This window comes from Neofelis nebulosa, chromosome 11 (genome assembly GCF_028018385.1).
Source record: "Neofelis nebulosa isolate mNeoNeb1 chromosome 11, mNeoNeb1.pri, whole genome shotgun sequence".
Lineage (NCBI taxonomy): Eukaryota > Metazoa > Chordata > Mammalia > Carnivora > Felidae > Neofelis > Neofelis nebulosa.
The window spans coordinates 8,089,913-8,106,932 of NC_080792.1; the positions used below are offsets into that span (position 1 = coordinate 8,089,913).

General features: G+C 37.8%; 1 protein-coding gene across 5 annotated transcripts in view; it reads left to right on the forward strand.

The window, feature by feature from the left end:
• The window catches only part of RTTN (rotatin), a 162,618-nt gene that overhangs the window by 126,172 nt on the left and 19,426 nt on the right, over positions 1-17,020 (forward strand). For all 5 annotated transcript variants that reach the window (XM_058691835.1, XM_058691836.1, XM_058691837.1 and 2 more), the window contains 5 exons: positions 1,859-1,996; positions 5,159-5,376; positions 13,949-14,054; positions 15,058-15,155; positions 16,393-16,470. In XM_058691835.1, the coding sequence (XP_058547818.1) occupies positions 1,859-1,996; positions 5,159-5,376; positions 13,949-14,054; positions 15,058-15,155; positions 16,393-16,470 (638 nt within the window). The remainder of the gene's footprint in view (positions 1-1,858; positions 1,997-5,158; positions 5,377-13,948; positions 14,055-15,057; positions 15,156-16,392; positions 16,471-17,020) is intronic.

The following is a 17,020-nucleotide window of genomic DNA, read 5'->3' on the forward strand; positions in this document are numbered from 1 at the left end:
AGTGGCAGTGGTATCCTAACTAAGCAAATCAGGGTAGACTGTGCATTCCCTATGAGGGCAATATCACCCTCCAAGAAGTGAAAGGGTGGGGGAAAAAATCTTAATTACGATGGTCTGTGGCCCTTCAGAGCTCAGTTAGTTCAACCCAATAAAGTCATATTTTTTAGTATTTAATTTCTCTTGTTGGGTGTTCTTGGGTATGACTTGGGAAGCATTGGTGTTTAGCTTGTGGAAGATAAACAGGAAATATGCAATATCAGTGCTAAAAACTATAGTGCATAGATGGTTGTGACTAGAGGACTTTTGATTCAACACTTGATCCCAAAGTCATGTGGTAAGAGGTGGCAAAGTCATGTGGCAGGATGTCCCAAAGTCATGTCGTGTCTTGGTTGTCATTGGCTGACTGGTGGATGTTTTTTTAATTGATTCTCTTGCTTTTGTGTCTGACTTGGGCTTTGAGAATTAAATAAAAATAGTATATGTTTTATTATTTTGTAAGTTATTTGGCCCATCATTAATTCTATAAAGTGCTGAAAATAAAAAACGTCAGTGATGTCTGAATGTATATCTCATAGCTGGTTGAATTAGAAATCATTTTCTCGTATCAAGCAAAGGCATAAGTTCAGTAAAAATACTTTTAAGAAATTAATTTTTTCTGGAAAAATAATACTTTTGAATGATTTTATAAAATATTGATTATACTTCTAGTATGTATTGTATGTGATTTACTAATTTTCATGTATAACTGGAAATATTTTAATTTATATGAGCAAGTAAATTATATTGAAAGTTACTTAGCAAGAAAAGTTACAAAGTTAAGTGTTAATTGCTTTTTAATTTTTTTCTTGTTTTTAGATAAAAATAAGAATTCTTCTTAATTTTTAATTTTAACTCTCAGCTTAAATGTTTTATTTGGCCATCTTGAGTAAAATCAGTAAGCCTTATACTTAATTTTTTTTTTTTTTATGTATAAAGTAAAGATATACTGAAAGTACATAAGCAGACGTATAGAATCTGTGGAATTAAGATTTCATGGGGATGATAAGGAGAAAAGATAGTCTAAAAAGACTCCTTATAGAGGTGAGAATGACGGAAGATTGAGACACATACCAAGGACTGCTATAGTCCAAACTCCCTAGAATATACCATTTCCAGAAGAACCTTGAGATAGACGTTCTCAGTTTGCTTGGTAGTGGAGTTTGACAAAAGCTGGCAGATATTGCCAGTGGCGTGGTCCGAGAAGACAATCCTAAGCTTGCTACTGCTCTCTAGCCTCCGTTTGCCACGTAGAGAGGGGAAAAGCTGTCCTTAGGATAGAAGGTGAATTGCTCCATTCTCAGCCATAGGCAAAGCTGCAGAATCCCCTTCTGTGTTGTTTTTTTTGAAGGGCAGTACTCTTGGTTCTTCAAAGACATTCTCCTTGCTTTTCTGCCATGACTTTGGCACATTGTGCTTTCTTCCTCCACCCTGCACAAAGGGGAGAAAGACAACAGGAGAAACTTGACTTATAAAAGTAGCACAGACAATGCCATGCTTTTACAATATGCACAATATGTGGTTCTGAATTTAAGGCGTACTATTCAGTTTGTCATACCTTCTGATTTGTTGTTGAATAGACGTTAATGAGAGGAAGATGTGTGAGTGTGTATTTATTTGTCTTTATGTAGGGGATAGATGAGAGAAAGCTTTAGGAAACAATGAAAAACTAATGGAAATAAATGTTGGATCATGCGGAATTACATTTATCTTCATATAACACGTGCATGACTCTTACTTGAAGTATGATGAAGTATCTGGTGAGCTTTGTGTTTTCTATTCTTTGTGTTAATAGCTTGAAATGTTTTCATTAATATTATAGATGTAGAGTTGGTATCGGCTTTTTATCACACATGGACGCATTTATTTAACCTTCTGTCCGTACTCCTGAGGAAAGCCGCTCTTGCCTCTCTCCCGGCTATGACGGTGGTTCTGGCCAAGCACTGGGCAGCGGTGATCGGTAAGAAGATGCACTCACGAGGCTGGGGATCTTTCTGCTACTAAAAATTAACATAATTATTGTTTACAGTTTCTATATGTGTATTCTCTAAAATTAAGTAATTATAAAAAATTAATTATATTTGAAAGAGAAACCAGGTATTTACTTTGAGAAATCTGCTGTGTTCTTGAGGCACCTCCAAAATGCATTTTTGAAAAGTTGAAACCCAGTTGAAAAAACTATAAAAACAAGGTAAGAAAAGCCTGTGGTGTTATTAAGAGACGTGTGATATGACATGATTGTAAAACAATGAGACAGATTCTCATGTGTTGGTGTAGAAACCAGTCTCTTTCCTGACATATATACACTGTAAGTGGGTAAATCTACACCTAAATACTGTATATATGATAACATGGAAACTTATAATAAATATAGTGCCTTGTCTGAAGATGTAAGGATTTTCTTAGAGTACAGAAATGCTAAGAGTGTAGTTATAGGTAATTATTTTTATAAGATGTTTTTCATATAATTGTTGGCTACTAGCATAAACAAATTATTTATTTATTTATTTTAAAATGTTTATTTACTTTTTTTGAGAGAGAGCACAGCAGGGGAGGGGCAGAGAGTGGGGGGCAGAGGATCTGAAGCAGGCTCTGTGCTGACACTGGAGAGCCCGATGTGGGGCTTGAACTCATGAACTGCGAGATCACGACCTGAACCAAAGTCTGATGCTCAACCAACTAAATCACCCAGGTGCCCCAAACAAATTAGTTTTTAATGTTTATTTATTTATTTTGACAGAGAGAGAAAGAGCAGGGGAGGAACAGAGAGAACCTCAAGTAGGCTTCATGCTGTCAGTGCAGAGCCCAATATAGGGTTCAGTCTCACAAACTGAGTTCATGACCAGAGCAGAAATCTAAAGTTGGATGCTTAACCAACTGAGCCACCCAGATGCTCCGACAAATTATTCTTTTAAATAACTACTAATTTTTGATGTAGTCTCTTAAATTTTAGCATAGCAAGAAGACCTTTTTTTTTTTTAACATAAATGCTTATAAATAATATTTATGTTACTTTTTAAAAATAACTAGTTTAAATGTATTCAAAATTGAGTTCTATTTTAAGTTTCCATGTTATCACCAATTTTTTTTTTTTTTTTCATATTTAACTTTCTCATTTGGTCATTCTATAAATTTAGATGGATGATACATTTTGTGACCAGAGTGGTAGTTTTGAAGTAATATTTATAGGGAAATACATGTTCAATGAGAAACAGAATTGTTAGTTGTTTGGACACAGGAGTTCTGAGTTTACCCTAATAGGAATAGCGTCCATTTAGAAATTATTATTTTGTTAAGAGAGATTAAAACTGAAAGAGATTGTGTAATTGAGATTTTCCTACAGCCGTAGTGGGGAAATTAGTTTACCACCTGATTCACTCATAATACAAAGCAAGGTCCTACTCATGTAGCATACCTACGCCAAATGGTCAGATCTGGCCCGCCACTCGCTCTGATAAAGATTTTATTGGAACACAGTCATACTTATTGCCTGTGGCTGCTTATATACTTATGTGTTGCCTGTGGCTGCTTTCCTGCTACAGTGGTAGTGTTGAAGAGCTGTGACAAAGGCGTATGACCTGTAAAGCATAAAATACTCATTTCCTCTCCAGCCCTTCGCCTTCAGCCCTGCTTGAACACTGTTCACCTGACACGGTTTTCCTGGTGATAAAATAAGGACATATTAAATTAAAAATCTATCTACAAAACACATGCATGGTAATATGGTGCTAATCAGAAATACCTACTGCTAAACAGCTAGGTTTGATAGTAGTAATGTTTATGGAAACTTAACTAATAAAAATGATCATTGCTAGTCCTTGTCATGGTGTTTTTCTTTGTTTTTAGTTTCCATCCCATGTGCTCATAAATATTTAAAACATCTCATGATCACTTTGTAACTTATGTTATCTATAACAGTCTTTTCTCAAACTCAAACAATATTTAGACATCATTTAAATGAACATAATTCTCATAAAGTGACACACTAAAATATTTTTCTCATGTTACTTAAGAGAATAAGAATTTCTTTAAGCCTGAATCTAGGTAGAAATTCTTACAGTTATAACTCTTATAAAGGTATAAATTCCAAATAATAGAAAAGTAAAACGTAACAAAATTATAAACCCGTGATACTCAGATTAATAAAATTAATACAACACATCAGATGTTCCTTTGATTAAATCAGTGCTCACAGGAGGAAATTAATGACTGATTCAGCGTAAATTCTTTTGAGTTGGCTTGCCTATTCTTTCTAATCTGTGTTATGTTTGCAAATTTGTTCATAACCACTCTTGTTCTCTATTTTTTTTAAGTTTATTTTTGACAGAGAGGGAGAGAGAGAGAGAGAGAGAGAGCGAGCAAGTGTGAGCTAGGGAGGGGCAGAGAGAGAGAGGGAGACACAAAATCCGAAGCAGGCTCCAGGCTCTGAGCTGTCAGCACAGAGCCTGACACGGGGCTTGAACTCACGAACCGTGAGATCATGACCTGGGCCGAAGTCGGACGCTTAACCGACTGAGCCCCCAAGGCACCCCTCTTGTTCTGTATTGTGAACTGCCATGAAACCTTTGTTTCTACATCATGTCAACACTGCATATTCTTGTTTTAAGTACTATTTAGCATCACCTTGTTTGAAAACAGAAACATAACTACACAGTGATCTAGATAATTCAGAGTACAGTTACATTAATTTTTTTAGGGTAGCCCTGAAATAAAAATTAAAATGTTAAAAATTCTAGAAACTTTGTGGATCTCAGTAGACCCCAAAGGGATCAATATTCATATATATGTGATCCTCTTATTTTGGGACTTAGCAAATACTGTGTATATGTCCATTCATGCACGCGCACACACACACACACACACACACACACACACACCTTCATACAAAAAACAACCCATATAAAAAGAATGAAATGAAAATTAAATAGATCCCTTGATTGTGTTGTCTTAATATTGACTATTTATTTTTAAACAAACACTAGAGTTATTCTCATGATCCTTATAACTACTGATAACTTTACTTCATTAGAAATAAAAAGACTATAAACTTAATTACTCAGATCTATCTGATTCACTTCTTTAATTTTGAAGTTGTTTTCAAACATTTGCATCTCTCTTTTAGATATGTTGTGCACTTGTGTGGGTTTGTCTGTAACCTGCCCCACCCTGTGTACTGCCAGCCTGCAGTTCCTTTCTGTCCTCTTGACTGAAGAAGCAAAGAGGTGTCTCCAGGATAAGGATAAAACAAATTTATGCCACAGTCCATCAATCGCTTCACTCCTTGACAAAACTCAGGAAAATCAGAAATCTCTAGAACGACTTAATGAAGTAATTCTTCAGGTATGTGATTTCTTGGTCTTTCAAAACTTTTAGTGTTTCAGTAAATTGACTTTCAGTCTTTGTCTTGTACAAATCTTTTTCAATCATTTGAATTAAAAAGTGATTCATGTTAATTTTGACCATTTAAATAAAGGTATATGAAGTTAAATTAATAATCTCCTCTGTGTTCCTGGCCCTCTGATGTTGGTGGCTAGGTTCTTTAATGAATATGATATACAAATTCAAAATGAAATAGTAGAAATCTAAATCCAGCAGTTCACCAAAATAGTGTGCCATGCCATGACCAAATATTATTATTACATTTATATATTATTTATATTTATAATAAATATTATTTATTTATTCATTATAATAAGTAATATATAAATGATAAATAATAAACATTTATTATAAATAAAATTTATAATTATAATTTATAATATTATATTTCAGGAATGCAGGTATAATTCATAATGTTTTGCCATTTTAAAGACATGTCTATGTCTCTGAAAATATGTCCACCTAAATGACATTTGATTTATATAAGTGAATTACATATATTTAAGGTAGTTTGTATATAGAGGTAGGTGGACTTAATTGGCACATTTGTGAGAAAATGCCCCCTTTCTAAACCATGCTGCCTTTGTTATAAACTTACTTTCTGCAGTCCTAAAACACGAACCAAGAGTTTCGTTCATTGGAAAACACTCTAAAATCAGTAAAGTATGATTTTATAAATAGATTAACAAAAAAACTTTGAAGTGTTTCCTAAGTTGCATAGTTGTTTTTACAAATAGGAAATTGCTAGATTTTTCAGTATTAAGAATCCCTCTTTTTAATAGTCATATGGTTTTATGATTTTCAACTTCTTGCTGAAAGGTAGAAAAGAAGTAGACTTTTGCCTTGAAGGATTTGCTTCCATTTCCCAGTCAGCCTGCCACATTTTATAAACACAGAAGATTGCTCTAGTCTGCCGATTGTTGCCGTCCCTTTGCTTCTTAGAATTAGGGGGTTTTGCCCCTTTTCTGCCTGTGGGAGTTATGGATGTACAGATCTTGCTGGAATGGCCACTTTTGGGTTTTGGGCAGCAGCCTCCATTATGTGGGAGCACTGGAGACAAGGCTGAAGAGGCAAGGACGGCTCCGGTCCAGCTCGAACCTGCCCCAAGCTTAGGGCTATTGGCAGACTCATGTCTCCGTCTCCTTTGCCCAAGGGACTACAGTTACATTCAGAGCACAGATAAGAAGCCTGATAAAGGTCCCACAACATTTTCTCCCATCTCCAGCAGCTCCTTGGGAAGCTGAGATTCTAGGGGGAAGAGAGCCCCACAGCATTGCTCGAAGTCACTTACTCTTAGGAGGCCCCAGCTTCTCTGTAGCTACTGCCTCCTTGCTCCACTCAGCTCAGAACCCAAGCTGGATGGCTGTGTGCCAGTTATCTCATTCCCCATCAAAGCAACTGGCTTTATCTGATTTTGCATTTGAAAGCCTATCGTAAGAGGAAACTCAAATTCACACTTTTTCAGTGGTCGCCCAGCCCCACTTCAAAAGCACTATTAATCTCCTAACTTTGGCTTTGGTGGGGCACCTTTCTCCTAGGCTCTTATGGACACACTTTCCCCTCAAGGAATGTAAGGATCTGTGGAGCCCCGCATCCTTTTCTTTCCCTCAGTGAGGGCAGTGCACCTCCCCCGCCCCCTGCCCAGGCCCTGAATGCCCTGTCTCTCTGGGAGTCTTGAAGGCAGCCATGACCATGGGTCCTGCAGCCAATCCTGGACCAGGTGAAATTGAAAGACCTCCAGCTAGGCCTAAACCAAATGTATTTTACTTCCCAGCTGTTTTTCTTGCTTGTTGCCGGTGCTGTTTCAAGAAATCATGATTAGGCTTGTGATAAATATGGGTCCATGTTGGTTGATGAACCAGATTAAAATAAATGTATGTAGTAAAAATTCTGTGCCACAGGAATTTTCTAAATTTACCTTGCCCTTATTTTTCCTTAATATTTTGTAATACTGTTCATTGTAAAAGTTATCATTTATAATCTTTTGCTGTTACCTTCTTGGCCAAAGAAAATGAGGTACCCTAGAGCCACAGGGCATCTCAATGATTTTCCTAACGACTAGCCAATTTTCCTCTCCATTTCTTCCAAATTACAAAAGACACAAAGTATTCTATGTGGATATGGATACTTTAACCAATTATAATAACTGTTTTTCCTAATAAATCATACTCTTCTTGTTCATATAAACAGTAGAATATGAATACATGACATTTGTTAGAAGGACACAAGCAAGTTCAAGACAAAGAAAGTAAAGAAAGGAAGTGCCTGACGTGAGATGGGACATTTATTAATGAGCTTTATTAAACTACAAACACTATATTTTCTTTGCTCTGCCCTATATAAAGATATGTGAATTAAAATGTTATTAAAATGTGAGTTATGAAACAGCAACACATAATGATAAATTACATGTTTTTTAATATACGTGAATGTAGGCTATGGGTTGTGGCAGGTTTTATACAAAGGAAAGTAAACTGCAGTCTTTATCGGAAGAAATCGTATACTAAAATCGTGACCTTCGAAAGTTTATTTCAATTATCTGTAAAATCTTACTCAAAAATATTAGATGTGTGACCTTAAGCACATCACTTAACCTCTTGTGATTCAATTCTTAAAATGCCAATACAAAAGGAGAGAATTGTATTAAGCTTTAGCTGGTGCTAAAACTCTCCATCCTCCTCATACATTATTATGTTGTAATTTCAATTAAAATGTTTTGGCAGAGAATCTTTAAAACAGCTGCTTTATCGCACTCTCCCACAGAGGATACATGTTAAAAGTTTGCATTTGGTATTTGTATCTTAAATAATGTACAAGTTTATTTTTTCATAATTCCAATTTGAGGAGGTTTGAGGGTTTGAATATGCTCTGAGAAACTATTATGTCTTTTGACATATATGTCTTACAATACAAATGTTTTGACCATGGAGACCGTATTATCTTTTGACCGTAACATATTGAACAAATATGACTTAATGGTGATTTTGCCTTACCTAGTGAGATACTCAGAATGTTTCATTTGCAAATAAATGTGGATCACAAGATTAATACAAATGCTATAATAATAGATTTTGCTCATAATTGAGATATTGAATTAATTTTACTCCTTGTATTTGGTCTAATATCTAAGGGTAGTAATGGAAGGAAACAAAAAAGTCTTATTTCACATTTTTAGGAGATATATTTTGCACTAGTGTTTAGTGAGTGGTGAAGTTCAAGAGTAAATCTGTTGGAGAGAAGAGCTTGTCTATTTGAGATACTGCTGTGTCAGTCAAGGAGTATTCTCTATAATTTAAAAAACCTGTTCTTTATATCAATGCTTTTTGGAAAGAAAGCAAAAAGTCTTGACCTGGAATACCTAGATCACTTAATGTATAGAAGGAATTAGATCTAAAAAGAGCATAAAATTGGGGAGGGGCAGAGAGAAAGGGAGACACAGAATCGGAAGCAGGCTCCAGGCTCTGAGCTGTCAGCACAGAGTCCAATGTCAGGCTTGAACTCAAGAACCACAAGATGACGACCTGAGCTGAAGTCGAATGTTTAACTGACTGAGCCACCCAGGCACCGCAAAAGAGCATAAAATTTAAGTAAATTACGTTGAGTCCTGATTTTCTTTCTTTCTGTGGTTGACAAAAAGACAAACTGTTTCTTGCTCTGTATCCTCCTCCTCTTTTGTGTGTCTGCATCATCCAGTAGCTGGTGTCCGTCCCTTCAGCTATCTGACATATAATCTTAGCCTCCCCCTTCTTGTCTCCAGGGCTTCTCGTGCTTTGAGCCCCATGCTCCTGCTCTGTGCACAGATGCTCAGAAGGACTTCTCAGTCTGAAATAAGTGCTACATGGAAAATTATAGAAATTAAATCCTCTACTCAGACCTTTGGTGTATGTTGAAAAGTATGTGGATTTACTATAGGTTAGACCTGCTTGTTTTTTGTTTGTTGTTAGTTTTTGGCTTTCATATCTGTTTTTCTGTGTACACATTTTAAAGTACCTAACAGGTTTACAAGTTTTATATTCAAAGTAAAAGACGTCTTCCTTCATTTTCCTCTTCTTAGAGGCAACTATTCATACCTCGTTTAGCTGATTGTTTAATAGTTTCCCTTCCGTGTCTCTGAATAACATGCTTGCATTTGTCTATCTTGGTTATTCCATTGTGGACATTATCCGTTGACTTCCTGCTTTGGAAAATGAGACTTGAGTTCCCTTTCCAGGCCCCACCCACCTACCTGGCCGCAGTGGACTCCCTTCTCATTTCCCTGCTATCCTGTATCTTCATGGTGGCTAGAGATGAGGCAGCATGGGGTGGTACATCTGTGAAAATGCTGTGCACGGTTGAACTGTGTTGCAGACAATGTCTCCCTTTCTCTGCCTGCTCAGCTTCCTTTTTTCTTAGAGGTAAATTGTATTATTTTTAAATGTGCTGAGTTTTCTGTTATCACTGATTAGCTCCATGCTCTTTGCCAGCAATCGAATATCCTCTCAGTATATTCAGAAATGTCAGAACTTCATTAGCTTTGTGTTCTAGAAGCGGTCACTCCCAATTCCTTCTGACCTGCTTGGTGTGCAGTGAGATCCTAGGGTCTCCATTTGCCTTCCTCCTGGGGAATTCCTGCAGTCTCGTGTCTCCCGTGTTCTCCTTTCCTGCTTCACTCCTTCTTTGGATAGTCTGTTCTCTAGTCGCTTCCAGAACGAAGGTGCATAAGCAGCTTTTTCGAGGTCTAGACATCTGAGTCTTTTTCGACCCTTACATTAAATTTATACTTCAGTGAGAACTGTACATTGGAAGTCCTTCACCTCAGAATTGGGAAGGCCTTGTCTCTCCCCTTTAACTTCTCATGTTACTGTAGAAAAGTCTGAAGCCATTATGATTTCTGGTTTCTTTCTCCTGGGAGTGTTAAGAATCTTTTTTTTGGTCTTTAGCATTCTGCATTTTCCTGATGAAGTTTTGGGGTGGGGGGGTCTATTTAATCTAATTTAATCTAATTGTGCTGGTCTCTTTTGACAGTTCTTTCCATCTGACATCCCATCTACTTCGTGTCTTCTATATGTTTGGGACTCCTAAGTTTTCTTCTTCCTACATGGTCTCTTTTCTTCTCTTTTTTTACTCTTTATTTTGATTTCTGGTTTCTGGTTAGGGGATTTTCTCTGGTACATGGTAATGTTGGTTGTCTGCTGCATTTAAAACTGGGGGACTTAAAGTAGACTGGAAGCCCTGGGCATCTGAGTGGAGCCTGTCAACTGCAGGCTGTACTGTGTAAGGCGATTGGGCCGGGGCCCTTTGTGGCCTGCCTTCTTGAACTTGTCAGATTCCCTCAGAATCTCTCATCTCCTGCCTGGAGCTGAAAAGCCAACCGCCAAATGTTTTGTGGCAAAGTGGGAGGAAGAGAGCTGAGGTCTTAGAAATTAATTTGCATGTATCACTTAATCCTTCCTGTTTTCAGTGTAATACCCTCACTTGGAAATATGCCTCATTTCTGTCAGTTTAGAACCCTCCCTCCTCCTCCTCCTCCTCCTCCTCCTCCTCCTCCTCCTCTTCTTCTTCTTCTTCTTCTTCTTCTTCTTCATGTTTATTTTTGAGAGAGAGAGAGATAAAGAGACAATGAGCAGGAGAGGGGCAGAGAAAGAGGAAGACATTGAATCTGAAGCAGGTTGCAGGCTCCGAGCTGTCAGCACAGAGCCTGACCCAGGGCTCGAACCCACAAACTGCGAGATCTTGACCTGAGCCAAAGTTGGACACTCAACCGACTGCGCTACCCAGGTGCCCCAGTTTAGAACCCTTCTAATTCATCCTGTCCAGAGACTAAGTCTCCGGTTTCTTATAAGAGGTGGGGAGGAAGAGTGGCTTGGCTGTGCAGAGATTGGCGGGTGGTGGGCAGAATCTGTTCATTGAGCTGCTTCTCAGGGTTTTTTCAAACAGTCCTCCTTTGCTCTCACTTCCAGGAGTACCTGCTGCTCAATTCCCTCAGCTGTTGGCAATTCATTGTATGGACAGGGGTGGTATTCTGTGTTCTCAAGCCTGCTGATGCATTTGCCATTCATCTTTCTGCTTGCTAGTTTCCAGACTTGTCATGTGAGTGAGTGAGCCAGTGAGCAAGTAAGTGTGTGAGTGTCTGAGTGTCTCTCTTGTCTGTCTTGGTGTTTAATCCCACTTCTATCATTTTGGTGAGATTTCATGCGGGAATAAAAGACACATCTATATGAACAACTGTTTCCCTAGAACTCTAACTTCCTTTTTCTCCCTCAAATCTGCACAGAGTAGATGAATCATGTATTTCAATGAGATCAGTTTGGTTTTTCTCAAAACATTAATACATGAAAGTGCAATAAGGGCATGTGTGTGAGAGCAGCTTTCTTATTAATGGTGAAGATTAAGCTTATAGGCAAATTAGGATTCTCATAATTAACTATAATGATTATACTCCAAACAAATTCATTATCCTAAATAATTTGCTGCCTTTTTCCTCACCTTCTTCATGACTATGGAATGTGATCTTTGCCAAGCATCCCTGGGCCTGGGCATTTAGTATCTAACTCGTTGGCCAAATAGGGACCTGCCTGGTTGGAGGCAGCAGCCTACGTGATGAAACCACTATTTAAGACGGAATCACTCCGCCCATGGTGGTGGGGCTGGAAGGGCCCCCACACTCTGCAGGCTCCTCTAGGGTCACATTGCCAAGTACAGGTCAATCAGGAAGAGTGAAGCTGTGTCTGTGTATTTCTATAGTTTATGTAAGATTGTATCATTTTGAGTTTAATACTGGACCATTGAAAATTACTGGTAGAAGGAAAAGTTATGAATTTGAATTATATCTAATATTTGTAAATCATATGAGAAACTTCTAGATTCTTCACCTGGAATTTATGAACTCTTTGAAACTGTAATTAAAATTTATGTGAATATCCACATGAGACTCTTACCACAAAAGATCTCACCTGAATGTTCTCAAGCCTTTAGAGCTACAGCACCCAGTAAATGGGAAATACAGAGCGGAGAAGACAAGTTCACATCACAAGCAGACAGACCCAGGATGTGGCGCGTTCTAGAGGATGACTGGTCTGGTTTACTCACCAACTCAGCAACATAAGGGGAATGGAATGGAAAACCTGGTGGATGGGTCGGGAGGTGTGAGAAAGACAAGTGCCTAGATTTAGAAGATGCACAGATGTGGTGTGAGGGCTTTTATTCGGTGCTGATTCCAGTAAACCAACTGTGAGGAGACATTTTTGAGACGAAAGAGAAAATGTGAATTTGGACTGGATATTAGGTTGATACCAACAAATTATTGTTAAATATGTTAGGCATGATAATGTTAGGCTTTCTGGTTATGTATATTGGAATATGACAGTATATGATATTTAGTATTTACTAGAAATTGTTCAGCCAAAAATTTCCAAAAAGTATGGGGGTTTGGCATTTCATTTCCTTTACTCTCGTACATATTTGGGATTTTTGATAATGAAAAAAAATTTTTTCTGAGAGAGAGAGAGCGAGTGTGAGTGGGGGATGGGCAGAGGGAGGGAGAGAGAGAGAGAGGGAGGGAAGGAGACAGGGAGAGAGGGAGGGAGAAAATCCCAAGTAGGCTCCACATTCAGCACAGAGCCCTGACAGGGGGCTCAATTCCACAACTGGGAGATCATGACCTGAGCTGAAATCAAGAGTCAAATTGCTCAAATGACTGAGCCACTCAGGCACCCCAATAATGAAAAAACAGTTAATTCAAAATTATCAAATGTATAAGGGAAATATATCAAAATATTAGTATTTTCAAAATTACAAGTGATTTTTAAAATTTACATAAGTTAAAAAAAATTGAAATATTTTTTTGAAAAGCATGTAATGTGACAGATAAATGTTACTGTAGAAATGAAAGATGGAAAGGGGCACCTGGGTGGCTCATTTGGTTAAGCGGCCGACTTCGGCTCAGGTCGTGATCTCGCAGTCCGTGAGGTCGAGCCCCGCATCAGGCTCTGTGCTGACAGCTCACAGCCTGGAGCCTGTTTCAGATTCTGTGTCTCCCTCTCTCTGACCCTCCCCTGTTCATGCTCTGTCTCTCCCTGTCTCAAAAATAAATAAATGTTAAAAAAAAAAAAAAATGAAAGATGGAAAGAACCAAATCACCTGAGGTATAGTGGTACAATAGGAAATTGAAGGAGGGGAATGTGTCTCAAGAAGAAAGGAATTTGATGGCAGTTCTCCTCTTCAGCAGTTTTTTGAGGACCCTTTCTAACAAGTTAACATGTATGTATGTGCACTCCCTGGTGAATTTGATGAAGCGCATGAACATGCTATGTGTTAATACTAAGTACAATTTTTCCTTCACATCGTGGTCTTTTCCATATTGTAAATTTCATCTGCAGTCCTTGTCACACAGAGCATTCTCAGTCTCAAATCTTAATGATTTATCAAGTTCCAGTGAATTTCATGGAGTAGTTGAAACCTAGCAATTCCTTTTACATAGGCCACATCTTTTATTCACAACAGTTTTGCTCCAGATTAAGTTTTCTTCAAGGCAGTTTGATATATATTTTCGCAGTGCTATGAAGGAAAGCCCTCCAAGGATGTCCTGAAAAGAGTTGCTGCAAATGCATTGATGTCACTTCTGGCTGTCAGTAGGAGAGCTCAGACACATGCTTTGAAAGGTGAGACACACAACACATCAGCCTTTCTGGCATGTTATCAATTCATTTATTTTACTCCTTGTTCATTATAATTTTCTTTGGATTCAAAGTGTAAAGAATTTATAATCTCAGTCTTACTAAAAAGAGTTGTTTTTTTTCCCAGACAGAAACACAGTGAACATGTATTACTTTTAAAGTAGAAAGATGATATATGTAGATTATTTTTTGAGTAATGATTCTTACCCTAAAGAACATATAAATAGTAGAGGAGCTTTAAAAGTAACACATTACTCAGCGTCACGATAATTAAATATTAGTAACCACCAGCACATATTGCGTACTTGAAAAAAACACATAGTTTTTGATAGTAGTAACAGCAGTGTTAGACTGTTGTGTATTTTCACATAAGTTTCCCTTGGAGAGTTTTGTGATTTCTCATCTGTGATCAGAGAACACAGGTCTTCGAGTTAAAGAGACTAACAGCAACATCGAGTCCAGGCATTTCTTTTTTTTTTTTTTTAATTTTTTTTTTTTTAACGTTTATTTATTTTTTGAGACAGAGACAGAGCATGAACAGGGGAGGAGCAGAGAGAGAGGGAGACACAGAATCTGAAACAGGCTCCAGGCTCTGAGCCATCAGCACAGAGCCTGATGCGGGGCTCAAACTCACAGACTGTGAGATCATGACCTGAGCCGAAGTCGGACGCTTAACCGACCAAGCCACCCAGGCGCCCCAAGTCCAGTGATTTCAATGGTGATTTGCTACTAAAGCAAATTATGCATACCTCAAAACATAAAGTCGATTTTAGGAGTATTGTAGTATAAATTGAAAATATTGAAATTATTCAGCATTTTAGTTCTCTTTCATTTCCTCTGACTTATTAACCCCTCACTGAAAATACCAAAGTGAAGTTGGTCAGAAATACAAAATGTTGTATTTTATTTTGGAGAATTTGATATATGTGGTTTCAGCTTACTTGGCAATGGAACATCCTTTTTGATTGTCTCGGATTTTATCTGTCAGCTGATCTAATAGACAGCTGCATGGAGCAGATGAAGCACATCAGTGCACAGCTGAACCTCGATTCTCTCAGGCCCGGGAAAGCAGCGCTGAAGAAACAGGTAACTGTGGGTCCCGGATGTCCGGGATGGATGGAATGGCACAGAGACCATCCCTCCAGTGTCCTGTGCTTACTAATAACACCACTCTTGGGTGGAAATGGGTATCCAGTTTGGAAGAAGGGTGTAGTTAGATAGATTAATGGGATTTCTACATTAGCGACTTTGGGCTTGCGTGTGTGTGTGTGTGTAACTTAATTTTCACTTGAAGATCTTAAAATGAGATTTAGATATTACATGTTTTTGTTACTATAAACGTTTTGGAATGTGCATGATGTTTTGCCAGATAATTTTTTTTTATGCTACAAATGAAGATATTTCTCTCAAAGCAAGCCTAGGTTCACTAGGAATGACATATAACTTACTAAATTTTTCTGTATGCCAGCCCCTGTTCTAAGCATGTCATATTTGTTATATTGTGAGCACTCAGGCCAACACAGTCATATAATTAGGAACTGATAAAACCAATAGTTGCCCTATATCTGGGCGGTTTTGAAGCTGTACTCGTGATCTCTATTTATTTTCTTCCATGACTTTTGAATGTCTCGAGTGTTGAGTCTGTTTGACTCATGTTCAAACTGCATGTCATGTAAGCTCAAAATAACAGTTTTTATATAATAGTGATGATAATAAATGATTAATAATTAATAAAACAAAAAGATCTGCCATACAGGCTTATTCAGAAGATGAATGAGTGTGTATTTATAAATTTATAACTATAAATATTTATGTATATAGCTAAGACCATTATAGGAGCAATCTGTGTAATAACTGCTTTCTGTTGCATTTTGTAGGAAACCAAGAAAGAGTCTTATTTAATAATTGTATTGATGAGGGGGGCTACATGTTTGTCAGTTTCTTTTCTTGCCTCTTTTCCTTTTTCCTCTCCAGGCAAAGGCTCTTTACTTCATCATTGAGAAAGTCAGCCAACACCTGATATGATTGAAAACCAGTCAGTACCTGCTTCACTTTATTGAGATGAAACATGGAGCCTATTATATATCTCAGTTCCTCCATGCTTGATAGAACAGAAATAGCTTTTTTGTGGCAGATGCACTTCTTGAGATATGGTCATCTTTCAGAGATCATTAGCTTGTCAGTGCCCTCAAAGTTATGGTGGTCAGGTGCAGAGAGAGCACACTGGCATTGTAATGTGACCCAAAGGGGAAGGCATTACTCTGTGTAAGAAGTGGAATATGCCATTGTGTTCACATTTTTAAACTGCTTTTTGTTTAAACAGGAGGACGGTTTTATTAAAGAGTTAAGCATTGCCATGCAGCTCCTAAGAAACTGTCTTTATCAAAATGAAGAATGTAAAGTAAGTAGAGCGATATTTCAAAATTTCAATAGTGATGCTGACATTAAAGTTTAGTTTTTATATGAGATAATATAGGAAGAAACATGAAAAACTCTCCAAATGTCTTTAGATGCACTTGATTGGTCCTTAAACTCCTTGTTAATTCTCAGAAATAGATGCACCTTATTCTTCAACATTGATGGCATTTCATGTTCATATCAGTATGTTAACTTTATCACTGAAAACTCCAAGCAGCTAAAGCAAATGGGTGTCTTTCTCTACGGTGGCACATTTCAGTTGCTTTTTACTAAGATGGAATGCATGTTTGTGTACGGCCAATAAGGCAGAGTTCTAAGAAAATTTTAAGTGTATCTATTTTGAGAGAGACAGAGAGAGTGAGCAGGGGAGGGGCAGAGAGAAGGGGACCGAGGATCCAAAACAGGCTCTGTGTTGACAGTGGAGAGTCCAATGTGGGGCTTGAACTCGTGAGCTATGAGATCATGACCTGAGCTGAAGTCGGACACTCAACCGACCGAGCCCCCAAGGCGCCCTAAGGAAGGCAGAGTTCTTT